The sequence below is a fragment of the Carcharhinus amblyrhynchos genome, chromosome 26 (genome assembly GCF_965287045.1).
Source record: "Carcharhinus amblyrhynchos chromosome 26, sCarAmb.v2.hapA, whole genome shotgun sequence".
Lineage (NCBI taxonomy): Eukaryota > Metazoa > Chordata > Chondrichthyes > Carcharhiniformes > Carcharhinidae > Carcharhinus > Carcharhinus amblyrhynchos.
The window spans coordinates 29,091,023-29,106,537 of NC_137349.1; the positions used below are offsets into that span (position 1 = coordinate 29,091,023).

Consider the following 15,515-nt stretch of genomic DNA (forward strand, 5'->3'; position numbering starts at 1 on the left):
TAGGGAAACGTGGCAGGTAACACTTCAAAAGCAGGGGCACCTTAAGGTCACAACAGGTGTGATACAGATGCAGGCTCTTCTTTCCTGATTGACACAAGGATGGATTAGAGAAACATATGGAAATTTTGTGAGCTCAGGTCATAATGCTCCAAACTTCAGGTTATTCATTTTAGTATCCTCCACTTCAGATTCTGCAGGTAGCCCTTTGTCAATCTAGTCTCCTGAATGTCTCAATAATTTATCCCAATACATCCTACCCACCTTCCCAAAAAACATATCATTCTGTACTAATGTACACAGAAACACTGGGAGCACACTGGAATAGAAAATGACAAGAGTCAGAATATTTACCCCAAAATTCTCGCCTCCGTCTCTTTCACTTTACACAGAAAAGAAGTCCCACAACACCAGGCTAAAGTCCAACAGGTTTATTTGGAATCACAAGCTTTTGGAGCACTGCTCCTTCAGCTGAGTCACTAATGAAGGAGCAGCACTCTGAAAGCTCATGATTCCAAATAAACCTGTTGGACTTTAACTTGGTGTTGTGAGATTTCTTTGTGTCCACCCCAGTCCACAGCCAGCATCTCCACACCACTACACAGATAGCAAACAAATTAAACACTTCTTTTAGTTCAAAGCAGTCACTGCGTAGTGAAATGATATAACAGGATGACATGGGGTAGGAAAAGACTTTCACTTCAGCCATTGCAGATGCCACAGATGAGTTACAAAGGTGACCTTCTCAAGTGTTATTATATTTTGCAACATCTTCTTGTAATGAAAGCCTCAATTTAAAATTACAATGCTACAGTTAAAAAGAGTAGAACCAGCTCCAGGGAGATCAGACCGTCCCGATCTGCACTGAGAATAAACTCCCCCCTCTCTCCACCCCCATCACCCAAATCGTGGCCCAGTACAGGGGCAGAAGGTCGATATGACCTGTCAGGCCTACAGCAATGTTCAACGTCGTGGCTGATCTTGGACTTGACACCACTTTCCTGCCCCCATCCCACATCCATCTACCTCAGCCTTAGATACAGCCAACGATGGAGCATTCATAATCTTCTTGGGATAAGAGGATTTCAAAGCTTCATAACTCTTGAGTGAAGTTGTTTCTCATCTTATCCCTAAACGATTATCCCCTTACCTTGACATTCTGTCCAGTTTGCTTTTTGACATGATACGGATCTACACAAACCCAAGTATGCCATCACTTACATTATACAAATAAAAGAGCAACAGTTGACAGGCCAAACTCTGATCTATCACAACCTGACTGGAGATCCTGGAAAATAAAGCACTTCAAGCTCAGACTGAGTTGAGCAGAGCCCAGGTTTTGTTTACATTATTGATCTCCAATTTCAGCCAAGTGGATCCAGCTTGGAATCTCAATTGATTCCAGTTCACCTTGACCTCACTGGAAAACTACCTGTTCACAAACATTCCCAATTCCTTTCTTTAAATGTTTGAGGATGGATATGCAGGATAGATTTATGTGAAACTGAAAGCAAGAGCAACCCCTTTAGACAAGGACTTCCCAAACCGCTAAGCTTGGACAACCTTAATAATTAAGCCAGGGACAATCTGAGAGAAAAAAATGGAGTAATACAGGAGCAAAATACAACAGATATGGATCTGGAGACTACTGTTCAGGAAGGAACTGTGCCAAATGAAGAAATGCAGCAATACCAGAATAACAGGTAACATTCTTAGAGGAACATACGAAATATTAACAAGTTTTAGCACAACTCAAATAATTCACTGGATGAAACAAAGCACTCGTACCAGACAGTGGAGGGCTGTTTTCACTGAACTTTTTCAATGCACTGATGAGTTCATGGATGCTGTGAAGAGTGTTGTCCTGGGTTGCGTGATGTAGCACCTTCTGAGCATCAGAAAGCAAACGTGAAACACTGCATGGACAGGGGGAGAAAGTCATATCCATAAATACCTTAATTAAAAAAAGGTAGAAAACATCAAAGCACTCTCTTTCCTTATATTTAACAAGGGAAAGCTATCTCTTTTGAAATTTTTCCCTCCTGAACAGTCAGCATTGTTGGACACCACGTCAGGAGTGCTGGTAACCTTCACTGCACCCACTTCAAACGCAGACATTAACTATGAACATCAGCCTACTTGTTGAACATGAACCGTATTGCATCCTTTTGACTTGTCTCAGAATCCCGACAGTCCGAAGGAGGCTATTTCGTCCACTGAGTCTGTACCAGTTCTCCGGCGGATCATCTCACTCAGGCTCATCCCCATAACCCCACATATTTACCCGCTAACCCCTCTAAGGGGTAATTTAACATGATCAATCCACCTAAGTTGCACATATTTTGGCTGCAGAGGAAACCAGAGCACCTGGAGGAAACCCAAATAGACACAGGAAGAACACGCAAACACCCCACAGATTGTCACCCAAGGCCGGAATTGAACCCAGGTCCATGGCGCTGAGGGACAGTAGTGCTATCTGCTGTGTCACCCTTGTTCCTAATCGCTATCCTGGAAAATGCATATGAACAAGAATCTTGGCTGATTTCCACCTCCCAAATCCAGGGAAAAACAGACCGATCACAAAGCCCCTAATGTTCTCATACTGGGGTTTAGTTAACTCGATACAAAGCAGCAATCTTGGGACATTTACTCTGTGTGGTTTAGCACTCTCCGAATAAGCTACAAGAGGTTTATTTTAGTGATGACAACACTACAGAGGATGTTAAAACCTTGCAATGCTGACTAACTTCAGCGACAGCATGTACATTTATGCTGTTGCTTTCTGTTATTTGTTCCCAAGTTCAGCTTCCATGGGAGGTGAGGGGCAGGGGACAGGCCATGGGGTGTGGTGCAATGAAGTCTGGGAAAGAAATACGGAAAGGGCTAAATGGCAAAAGGGAGCATTGGTAATGTTGCAGGTTGCCAATATAATCGGGGTCCTGATATGAATACTTGCTTCTAACTGCACTGGGGCTCTGGATCTGTGCTTCATAGGTTTCTACATGGCTAGATTCACATTCCAATATGAACTGAAACCTTAGCTTTAAGCTGTGGGCATGCTATCTCATCTTCTATTCAAACCCAGCACGTCACTGACCCAAAATAGGTACTGGGAGGCAAGACTGAACAATGAGACGAGAGAGATTAATCACTGGATAATATCAGATCAAGAAAATTATTTTGGTCCACCTAATTTCATTCAGTCAAAAAATTCTTAACTGCTGAATTCAATTGGCTCTTAAGTCATTCCAAGACTTTCACCTCAGTATTCTAGCCGGAAGCCAAGCCAATTCCAAACTTCATATGAAGAATTTTCTGTTTTGATTACTAAATCTGCGATCCATAAATTTGAGCCTATGCCCCTTGTTCTATCCTCCAATTAACTGAAAGTAATATTACGGATTAAATGTTTCCTTTCATTTATAACTTAATTTCATTCATCTTTTCAGATCATCCCTTGGAATGCTCATTTCCAGATTGAAAAGTCTGAGGGCTGGACTTGAGGCGCAATGGGAGTGGGAGCAGAGGCAGGACTTGTCTGGGATTTACTCCCAGTGGCACATCCCTATCTGAAGCCATTTTGAAAAAGGATGGGTCAGGGCAGGATGACTACTGGACCACAAGCAGCAGGTAGTCAAAGAGGCTAGTTAAGGGGTCTCGTTCCTGTGCTGATTGGTATTTTCCAGTTGGAAGACAGCTCTACACTGTGAACATCTTTTGAGACTGCCAATATGCCATTATTGGAGAGCCTCCTATTTGCCTTTCAGCCTCGGAGGTCTATGTGCCATTCTTAACTGGATGGCAAGAGTGCCATCGGGCTATTGTTTGGCTGATCCTGCAAAAAGAAAATCATGTCAGGTGACTGTTCCTGACCTGATGCAGGGTTGGAGCCCACATTTGACTCAGGCATTGAGGTCCCAATCCCAAACTGAAAATTCAGCCCCAAACTTTCCTCTTATCTCAGACCCTGACGATGGAAGGCAGTCTCAAGACTGTAAGAAATAAGAACAGGAGTAGCCCTTCAAGTCTGCTCCGCCATTTAATAAAATCATGGCTGATCTAACATTGAAACACCTATCAATCTCAACCTTGAAAATATTCAAGGACTCAGACTCCACAGCTTCCTGGGAGAACGAATTCCAAAGAGCCACCACCCTTCATAGAATGTCTACAGTGCAGAAGGAGGCTATTCAGACCATTAAGTCTGCATCAACTTTCCAACAGAGCATGCCACCCAGGTCCTATCCCCATAACTCATTTAACCCCTTAAATCCTCCCCACCTACATATTCTGGGTCACTAAAGGGACAATTTAGCATGACCAAAACACCTAAGCTGCACATGTTTGGACTGTAGGAGGAAACCCATGCAGACCCAGGGAGAACATGCAAACTCCAGACAGTCACCCAAGGCTGGAATCAAACCCGGGTCCCCGGTATTCTGAGGCAGTGGTGCTAACTGCGGTGCCACCACTTCAGAAAAAAAAATCTTCCTTAAATGAGTTCTCCCTTATTCTGTGACTATGTTCTCTGCTCCTACGAGTGCAAACATCTGCCAGCATTTACTCTGTCTAACCCTTTAAGAATCCAATGTGTTTCAATCATACCACTTCTCATTTTTTTGAACTGCAAGGAGTGCAAACCCAACCTGTTTAACATTTCCTCATGCGGCAGTCTCTTTTTATCAGGATCATTCTAATAAACTTCCTCTCTGCTGCCTCCAGTGAGAATACATCTTTCCTTTAATAAGGGGGTGAAAACTATGCACAGTATTCCTCACTCGTACCTTGTACAGTAGCAGCAGCAACAACACCTCTACTTCCACACTTTAGCCACCTTAAGATAAAAACCTTCATTCCATTTGTCTTTCCTATAACTTGCTGACTTGCATGATCCTCCAGCTACTGGTTCCAGCTCTTGGAACACCTCATCACTTGGTGAACCAGTGCAGGGCTCAGCACAGTTTGGATCAGGCAGATTATACGATTATCCTAGCTGTGTTTTATTCTTGCTGCTCTGCATTGGTTGGATACACAGATACTTCGGGAGGTGGAACATAATACGTTCTGACACTACTTACATGGATTGGTTGAAATTCCCCACGATTCCTGGAGTTTCCCCCGGTGTGGCTCGCGGGAAGCAAGGATTTTCAATATTACAGATGGCTCCTTGTATCCATGGCAACGTCCCTGCTGATGGCAATGCTTTGTTTGGAAAATGACCTGTCAAGAGCAATGAACAAACCGTAAAGCCAAACTTCCCTTTCCCACTCTTATTTTCTTGACATTGTTCAAGTACAAAGCAGCAAACGCAATTAATACAGAACTTTAAACATGAAGCACGTGGAAGGCCGGGTGAAAAAAAAAATCAGCAAACATCAAGAGGAGTGAGCACAAAAATAAAACAGCTATGATCACAGAAGGTAAAAGGTTATTTATTATTCGTATCACATTAACACTGCAATGAAATTACTGTGAAAATCCCCAAGTCGCCACACTGCAGCGCCTGTTCGGGTACACTGAGGGAGAATTTATCATGGCCAATGTGCACCTAACCAGCACGTCTTTCAGACTGTGGGAGGAAACCAGAGCACCTAGAGGAAACCCACACAGACACGGGGAGAACGTGCAGACTCTGCACAGGAATCGAACCTGGGTCCCTGGCGCTGTGAAGGCAACACCACTGTGCCACCATGCTAGAATTTGAAGACTAGTTATGTCCATGCACTGAAGGCAAGTTGGCATTTTGCCAAGCTCAAAAACTACACACATCAGAACATGAGTCATCCCAGAGAGTTTCTTTCTGCTCAAACAATACCGGACAATACTAGATATAGTAGGGAGTCCAGTTTCTCAATGTTACCATCAAGCGCTCCAGACTGTGCACAGCCCCTCAGTACTAAGAGTCAGCAAGTTTACAGAGCAAAATTCTCAATTGTAGTAATAATTCAGCTCTGCAAGAGTTAACGCTGCAGAAGGAAACTTGTTTTATTTATGTTATTAAGTATTCCCAGGTCAAGTATATGGATTATTTGCAAGTTTCCTTCCCAGTGTCCCATTCAGCATAACCCAGTCAGGTGCAGTGAAGGTTAAATACAAAGTAAAGCTCCAACAGTACTAGCCCCATCAGGTCAAGTAAAGACATAGCTTATAAACAGAACATAGAACAGTACAGCACAGTAGAGACCCTTCGGCCCTTGATGTTGTACCGAGCTATGTCCAAACCCAAGATCAAGCTATCCCATTCCCTAATATTCTGGTGTGTTTCACGTGCCTCTCCAATAACTGCTTGGAAGTTCCTAAAAAGTGTCCAACTCCACTACCACTGCAGGCAGTGCATTCTACACCCCAACCAGTCTGAGTAAAGAAGCTACTTTGGACATCCCTCATATCTCCCATGAACCTTATAGTTATGCCCTCTAGTAACAGCTACATCCACCCAAGGAAATAGTCTCTGAACGTCCACGCTATCTATCCCCCTCATTATTTTATAAACTTCTATTAAGTTGCCTATCGTCCTCTTCTCTCTAAAGAGAAAAGCCCCAGCTCCCTCAACTTTTCCTCATAAGACCGTCCCTCCAAACCAGGCAGCATCCTGGTAAATCTCCTTTGCACTCTCTCCAATGCTTCCACATCCTTCTTATGATGAGGTGACCAGAACTGAACACAATATTCCAAATGTGATCTCACCAAGGTCTTGTATAGTTGCAGCATAACCCCACAGCTCTTAAACTCAAACCCCCTGTTAATAAACATTAACACATTATAAGCCTTCTTCATGGCTCTATCCACTTGAGTGGCAACCTTCAGAGATCTGTGAATATGAACCCCAAGATCTCTCTGTTCCACCACATTCCTCAGGACCCTGCCATTGACCCTGTAATCCACATTCAAGTTTGTCTACCAAAATTAATCACCTTGCATTTATCAGGGTCAAACTCCATCTGCCATGTTTCGGCCCAGCTTATCAATGTCTCTTTGCAGCCTACAAGAGCCCTCCACCTCATCCACTACTCCACCAATCTTGGTGTCATCAGCAAATTTACTAACCCATTCTTCAGCCCCCTCTTCCAAGTCATTGATAAAAATCACAAATAGCAGAGGACCCAGCACTGATCCCTGTGCTACACCGCTGGTAACTGACCTCCAGTCTGAAAGTTTTCCTTCCATCACCACCCTCTGTCTTCTATGAGACAGCCAGTTACTTATCCAATCAGCCAAATTTTCTTCTATCCCACACCTCCTTAATTTCTTCATGAGCCTACCAAGGGGAACCTTACCAAAATCCATGTATACGACCTCAACTGCTCTACCTTCATCTACACGCTTAGTTACCTCCTCAACGAATTCAATCAAATTTGTGAGGCAAGACTTACCCCTCACGAATCCGCGCTGACTATCCCGGGTTAAGCTGCATCTTTCCAAATGGTCATAAATCCTATCCCTCAGGACCTTTTCCATTAACTTTCCGACCACCGAAGAAAGACTAACTGGCCTATAATTACCAGGATCATTCCTATTTCCTTCCTTGAAAAGAGGAACAACATTCGCCACTCTTCAGTCCTCTGGCACAATCCCCTTGTAACACCAGGTTTTAGTCCAACCGATTTATTTGATAGTAAACTCACAAGCTTTCGAGGGGACTCCCTCTTCGGCAGGTGAATGGAGAGTTCTGGCCTCGGACAGAGCATATAAAGCACAGACAGTTTAGAGATTATTGATTAGAATGCGAATCTTTACACCTAACCTGCTGTTCAAGACCTGAAGTGGCTGACAATGTGTGTGGAAGGAGCACTGATCACAAGTTAAAGAGATGTGTATTGTCTCCAGACAGCACAGTGAGTGAGGTTTTGCAAACCCAGGCAAGTGTTGGGGGTTACAGATAGTGCAACATGAACCCAAGATCCCTGTTGAGACCGTCCTCATGTGTGCGGAACTTGGCTATCAGTCTCTGTTCAGCGACTCTGCGCTGTCGTGTGTCGTGAAGGCCGCCTTGGAGAATGCTTACCCGAAGGTCAGAGGCTGAATGCCCGTGACCACTGAAGTGTTCGCCAACAGGAAGGGAACAGTCTTGCCTGGTGACTGTCGAGCGATGTTCATTCATCCGTTGTCGTAGCGTCTGCATGGTCTCCCCAATGTACCATGCTTTGGGACATCCTTTCTTGAAACGTATCAGGTAGACAATGTTGGCCGAGTTGCAAGAGTATTTACCGTGTACCTGGTGGATGGTATTCTCACGTATGATGATGGTATCCGTGTCGATGATCCGGCATGTCTTGCAGAGGTTGCTGTGGCAGGGTTGTGCGGTGTTGTGGTCACTGTTCTCCTGAAGACTGGGTAGTTTGCTGCGAACAATGGTCTGTTTGAGGTTGTGTGGTTGTCTGAAGGCAACAAGTGGGGGTGTGGGGATAGCCCTGGCGAGATGTTCGTCTTCATCAATGATATGTTGAATACTCCGGAGAAGATGTCGTAGCTTCTCCGCTCCGGGGAAGTACTGGACGACGAAGGGTACTGTGTCCACTGTTTGTCTTCTGAGGAGATCGGTGTGGTTTTTCGCTGTGGCGCATCAGAACTGTCGATCTATGAGTCGAGTGCCATATCCTGTTCTTATGAGGGCATCTTTCAGCGTCTGGAGGTGTCTGTCACAATCCTCCTCATCTAAGCAAATCCTGTGTATACGGATGTTTGTCCATAGGGAATGGCTCCTTTAACATGTTTAGGGTGGAAGCTGGAGAAGTGGAGCATTGTGAGATTGTCTGTGGGCTTGCGGTACAGTGAGGTGCTGAGGTGACCGTCCTTAATGGAGATGGGTGTGTCCAAGAATGCAACTGATTCTGGGGAATAGTCCATGGTCAGTAATCTCTAAACCGTCTGTGCTTTATATGCTCTGTCCGAGGCCAGAACTCTCCATTCACCTGCCGAAGAGGGAGTCCCCTCGAAAGCTTGTGAGTTTACTATCAAATAAATCCGTTGGACTAAAACCTGGTGTTGTCAGACTTTTTACTGTGTTTACCCCAGTCCAACGCCGGCACATCCACATCACAATCCCCTTGGACAGTGAGGACCCAAAGATCAAAGCTAAAGACTCAGCATCTCATCCTTTGCCTCCAAAATATCCTAGGATGTATCCCATCTGGCCCAGGGGAGCCTCAGGTTTTTCAAAATTGCCAATATATCTTCCCTCAGAACATCTACCTCCTCCATCCTATCAGTCTGTATCACACTCTCATCCTCAAAAACATGGCCCCTCTCCTTAGTGAGCACTGAAGAAAATTTAATACCTCACCTATCTCTTCTGACTTCATGCTACTATCCTTAACTGGCCCTAACCTCACCCTGGTCATTCTTTTATTTCTCACATAACAGTAAAAAGCCTTGGGGGTTTTTCTTGATCCGACCCACCCCTCCTAGCTCTCCCAAGTCCTTCTTTTTTTTAAAAACTCATTCCTTGCTACCTTGTAACCCTCAAGCAACCGAACTGAACCTTGTTTTCTCATCCTTACATACACTTCCTTTTCCCTCTTGACAAGAATCTTACTGGGAGTATACGACTCAAACATTGAAATTGTAGAAAAATTAAATTTCCCTTGCCAGCTATACAGCAGCATCTGATTAAAAATAATCTTGGGGGAAATTATTAGTCTTGCATACCTCAATGAAAGCTTCAGTTGAACTAAGAAAGCTTGTTCAAACAGCATTTAGACAACTGGCAAGGCAGCTCAGGAGCTGGATGGAGCCACTACACTAAGGAATGGATTCCTTTCAAATTTGGAACAGTGCCAAGTGAACTGCAAGCAGTATAGACATTGTACTGGAATAAAAGTCATCAACAGTGAGGGACTCAGAGCCCAAGATCTGGTTCATAAGACATCTTTTATTTCTAAGTATTCCATTATATTCAATCAGCTATGGAGTGATACTTACCCTAGAGCACTGGCTTTCCGCCAGTCACTCCAATGTTGGCAAGCCCCTTCTGTTCTAGATTAACTCATCTCATGGCACAACTTCCAACTCATCGGGCAATATTCTTCATTGTGGTACATTTTTACTGGCTGTTCCGCGGAAAGGTGGAGTACTGATGTTATATGCAACACGCGCATTGTTAAGCACTATACTACACACGTGCACATTTAAGCTATACATTACACAAGACCTCACATGCCTTTATGCAAATTCTAATAAATATGTGCCTCAATATATGCACCCATATATTACCCCCCTGTCACATGGTAACTGAACACACATGTGAACACTGAAGATAACATTGTCAAAGAATTTTAATAATCCTGATGGCTCAGAGGGTAAATTCACCAGAGGTGCTGATCCATGAGGCAAGATGCCCTGTGATTCACTCTTAGAACCGTTACAGTATAATAAGATGCCTTTCAGCCTATTATGTCTGCACTGGCTATCCAAATGAGCCCGGTGACTTAGTGCCATTCTCCTGCCTTTTTTCCATACCCTTGTATATTAAATCATCTGATGCCCTCTTGAATGCCTCAACTGAGGCTGGGTTTCTAACTTGAATGAGATGGGTTGATTTTTTTTGGAGTTGCAATTTCTGATTATTACCCAAGGATTCCTGCTGGAATCTGGTGAAGGCAGGACAGGCAGAGAGTTTGACTTTGAGTTTTAGAGTTTGAAAAGCTAAAAGGAAGGAGGATTTAAGAAATCAACATGTATTTTTGGTCTCCTGGAGGAGGAGAAACATTTATTCTTTATTCAATGTAGTAAGAAAAGATTCACCAGAATCTATGTATTACACAAGTGAAACATACACTATAGGCGGCAATGGTCTAGTGGTATTATTGCTTGACTATTAATCCAGAAACTCTGCTATGTTCTGGGGATCTGGGTTCAAATCCATGGCAGGTGGTAGAATTTGAATTCAATAAAAATAAAATCTAGAATTAAGAATCTACTGATAACCATGAAACCATTGTTGATTGTCAGAAATAAAACACCTAGGACACCGATGTCCTTTAGGGAAGGAAATCTGCCGTCCTTACCTGATCTGACCTACATGTGACTCCAGAGCCACAGTAACATGATTGACTTGCAACTGCCCTCGGGCAACTAATAATGGGCAATAAATGCTGGCCAGCCAGCGCTGCCCATGTCCCATGAATGAAAAAATAATAATAATTTGGGTGTTTGAAATCATTATTTTCCTATGATTCTTAGGATTGAACTTCAGGCAGGGAAATGGAATTCTCTACATCGGTGTCCAAATTTGGATTGCAAGAGGGTGAAGGGGTAGGATGGAGATAAAACTAGAAAACAGCGCATTCCTGTATCGAGCACCAGGTTACTTACATTCATGCTGTTCAAATGCTGGATGGGACTGACGCACTGAGACTAATATGAAGAAGAGAAAGAGAGGCCACAGTAGCTCGATAATCAGTTGAATCTGCAAAATAAAATGCCACAGGAATTAAAAACACAGAATAACCACAGACTCTTCAATGTGCCGGAGACTGCAATGATGATCTGTTAATTCTGTTTGCTGATAGAACAATAATACATTGAAATGCGACATCCATTTTCTTTAATATTAAACTAAAGTCAGAAGATTTGGGTCAAATCCAATTCAGAGCACCTCAGACCAGCAAATGTCCTTGGGTATGTTGAGATCATTATCTCTGATACATATTTCATTTCATTCATGCCAAAATCAGATGGGGAGAGTGGGGAAAGGCAGGAGGAACTTGCATATATAGCGTCTTCTGTCCCAAGCCACTTCACAACCAATTATTAATTCTGATATGAAGTCTCTATTGGAATGTGGGAAACGGGTGTCAAATTGTCAGGAAGGTGGGACGATCCATGAGAAACCAACTGGATGATCTGCTTTAGTGATCTTGATGGATTGATGAATATTGTCCAGGGAGATAGCCCCAGTTCTTTCCAGTGGGGCATGGGATCTTTTGCATTTACCTGAGGGGCAGACCGGGCCTCAGGTTACTGTCTCATCTGAAAGACAACACCCCATAGTGCAGCACTCTCCTAGTATTGCAGAATTGTCAGAGTCTGTGCGCAAATCTTGACAGCACCATAAATTTCTGACACAGAGGCAAGGATGCTACAACTTTTTGGGAAGACAATGGTTCAGTGGTAATGACACAGTATCCAGGGACCCAGCTTAATGTTCTAGGGAAATGGGTTCAAATCCCACCATGGCAGTTTGTGGAATTTAAACTCAATTGAAAAAAGAAAGAAATTGGAACTGAGCAAGTCTCAGTAACAGTGACCCTAAACTATCAATTCTAATAAAAACCCCATCTGATTCATTCAATTCCTTTAATCTGCTGTCCTTACTTGGCCCGGCCTACATGTGTCTCCAAACCCACAACAATGTGGTTGACTCTCAACTGCTCAGGGATGGGCAACAAATACTGGCTTAGACACTCATACTCTCGTCCCATGACAGACGAAACAACCTTGCCCACCCAGTTTGTGTGTAGGATAACTGGTCACAGCTACTAGTGCTCTTTGATCCATCTCTCCAGATTCGCCTACTTCATCTCCTCTCTGCTCCCAGTCCTCTTACTGCTTCCTTCTGCTCATCTGTGATAGACAGAGGGGCATTACAGAAAAATACAATTATGATGTAGCGGTGTGGCCCCTTTACAGAGTGATTTGTGGGTTATGTAGCCTGCCTGGGGCTTAGCATGTGGAAGTGCATAAAACTCTGCCAATGGGAAGAGAGCACATGGGTCCCAAGAGTGAGGGACCTTCAGAGTGCTACCTCACGTTGCCAGGGACCCAGATTCCATTCCCAGCTTGGGTCAGTGTCCGCACATTCTTTCTGAGTCTGTGAGAGTTTCCTCCGGGTGCTCCAGTTTCCTCCCCTCAGTCCAAAGACGTGCAAGTTAGGTGAATTGGCCATGTTAAAGTCTCCCTCCATATACCCTTTTTGTATGTTGTAAAATTCCAGGTGTTTCTATTTAATATGGCATTGCATTTTCAAAAAGTAATCATGCTCATTTCTTATTACAACACAGATTCACCTCATTGCCTCCCTTTACCGTTCAGCATCACACAGCAACATCACTGATGGAGAATAAAATCAGCCAGGTTCTAATTAGTTTTAAAGTCAAGCCTGCAGTTTTAAACTAGTCAGGGTGAGTAATCTATTGTTTGGAAATAATGGTACTGGTAAAGATGTCCTCAGTTCCTTCATCAAAATCATCGACGTCTCAAGTGAGAAGTTGTGGTCCCAACACTAACCCCTGTGGAACTCCATTAGTCACCGGCTGCCATCCTGAAAAGGTCACGTTTATCCCCACTCTGCCTATCTCCTATCCATGTTAATACCTTGCCTCTAACACCATGGGCCCTTATCTTACTCAGCAGCCTCCTGTGCGGCACCTTGTCAAAGGCCTTCTGGAAACTCAAGTAGCTAACATCCACCGGCTCTTCCTCGTCTAACCTGCTCATTACCTCCTCAAAGAATTCTAACAGATTTGTCAGGCATGACTTCCCTTTGAAGAAACCATGCTGTTTTTGCCCTACTTTACCATGCACTTCCAAGCATTCCGAAATCAGACTAGTGGAAGTCACTCTGGCTTGTGACTAACCAAAGATGGAGAAGGCTGACTCGGGAAGGCACTGAACACATCGAGAGACTTTATCAAGAATTTGCAGAGAAAGCTCACAAAGCTCCAAACAATTTACTTAGCCAACCCTCCAAGTACCATCTGTCTTGCATGTGGCACAGTCTGCAGACCACACATTAGACTCCACCATCCCAATCAATCAAACCAGACTGGAGACATCATTATTCCGAGGGATTTACAAAGACGTTTTGAGTGTACAGGCTGCAATGATTTGTATTACAAATACATCACTAGGAGACATCATTGCAACAGAGGTCACATTGCGTCTTCACCTCCACAAATTATACGCCCAAAAAATTATCTATCGAAGGGGAAATATACAACCAAGGAAGCTCCCAAACTGACACAGTGGTTAGCACTACTGCCTCACAGCGCCAAGGACCCAGGTTCGATTCCCATCTCGGGTCACTGTCTGTGCACAGTTTGCACCTTCTCCTTGTGGGTTTCCTCTGGGTGCTCTGGTTTCCTGCTGCAGTCTAAACGATGTGCTGGTTAGGTGCATTGGCCATGTTAAATTCTCCCTCAGTGTATCCGAACAGGCGCTGAAATGTGGCGCCTAGGGGATGGTCACAGCAACTTCATGCAGCGTTAATGTAAGTCAACTTGTGACACTAATAAACAAAATAAACAAATTCATTCCCCTCTGTAACAAGATAGATTTCTTGTAATGGGTCACACAGTTATTCTCACGTGTTATGGGTAATGGGTCACACAGTTATTCTCACGTGTTATGGGTAATGGGTCACAGTTATTCTCACTATCCATGAACCAGGGAAGGGAGAAATAAAAATCTGGCAGAGTTCAACAAATTCAGGTGACAGACAATTACTGGTGTGGAAGAATAGGACTGCGCTTGGTTGTGACCCATGACGGACTGGCCTGTCAACACTGTCTGAATTTCATACGATGAATAGCTAGTTTAGTGAAATATCAGAGAGCGAACAGGGATTTACGAACTGTCCATGAGAAGCAATGAGTGACCTCAGGGGATAATGGGTTCAGGAAGGAAAAACATTTTGCAAAACATTTTCATTCAGACAGTCCCCCTTGAATGAGCAAGTGGCCTGCGATACATAAAAACACTATAGTATAGTTAAAAGATTCAGATATTACTGAATAAAATCTGGCACTCACAGTTCGTCTTTTCCGATATGTAAAATTCTTCCAGAGGAGAAGCCGGAGCTGTATCCAGAAGCTCATTTTCCTTATTATTGTACGTTAGGTAGCAGAGGTAACCTGTGCTGGAGAAGAGGAATTAAAAAACTGTCAGTTTTAGTTCAAGACACATCCTGTACTCACACCATACATCAGGTTACTCACAACAGTATATAGCCTTCCTGAAAAATCAACCACATTTATTTCCTGCCAAAACCAATTTCCTCGCCTCCTTCGAGAAAGAAAGACCGAGTTAAATAGCCACTACCAGCCCTGTCAAATTGTTTACAGCTAATGGGGTACTTGAAGTGTAGCCACTATTGCAAAGCAGGAAAGCGTTGCAGCTAATTTATGCTCAGCAAGGTCCCAGAACGTGATAATGACCAGGTAATCTCAGTCTTTGTGATGTTGATTCAAGGATAAATATTAGCCATGACACCAGGGATATTCTCCCCATCACAGAATCCCTACAATGCAGGAGGAGACTTGGCCTGATTTGGCCCATCCAGTTTGCACTGACAGTAATCCCACCCAGGCCCTATCCCCATAATCCCACGTATTTATCCCACTAATCCCTCTAACCTACGCATCTTAAGGGGCAATTTAGCACAGCCAATCAGCCTAAGCTTCACATCTTTGGACTGTGGGGGGAAACCGGAGCAGCTGGAGGAAACTCACGCAGACTTGGGGAGAATGTGCAAACTCCACACAGACAGTGACCAAGCTGGGAATTAAACCGGGGTCCCT

At 43.8% G+C, this 15,515-nt stretch overlaps 1 protein-coding gene across 1 annotated transcript in view; it reads right to left on the minus strand.

The window, feature by feature from the left end:
* LOC145358565 (phospholipid-transporting ATPase ABCA1-like) overlaps positions 1 to 15,515 on the minus strand; it is a 172,041-nt gene that overhangs the window by 131,146 nt on the left and 25,380 nt on the right. Inside the window, 4 exon segments of the mRNA XM_080212727.1 lie at positions 1,786 to 1,913; positions 5,076 to 5,217; positions 11,311 to 11,404; positions 14,748 to 14,854. Of these exon segments, the coding sequence (XP_080068853.1) occupies positions 1,786 to 1,913; positions 5,076 to 5,217; positions 11,311 to 11,404; positions 14,748 to 14,813 (430 nt within the window). The 5' untranslated portion in view covers positions 14,814 to 14,854.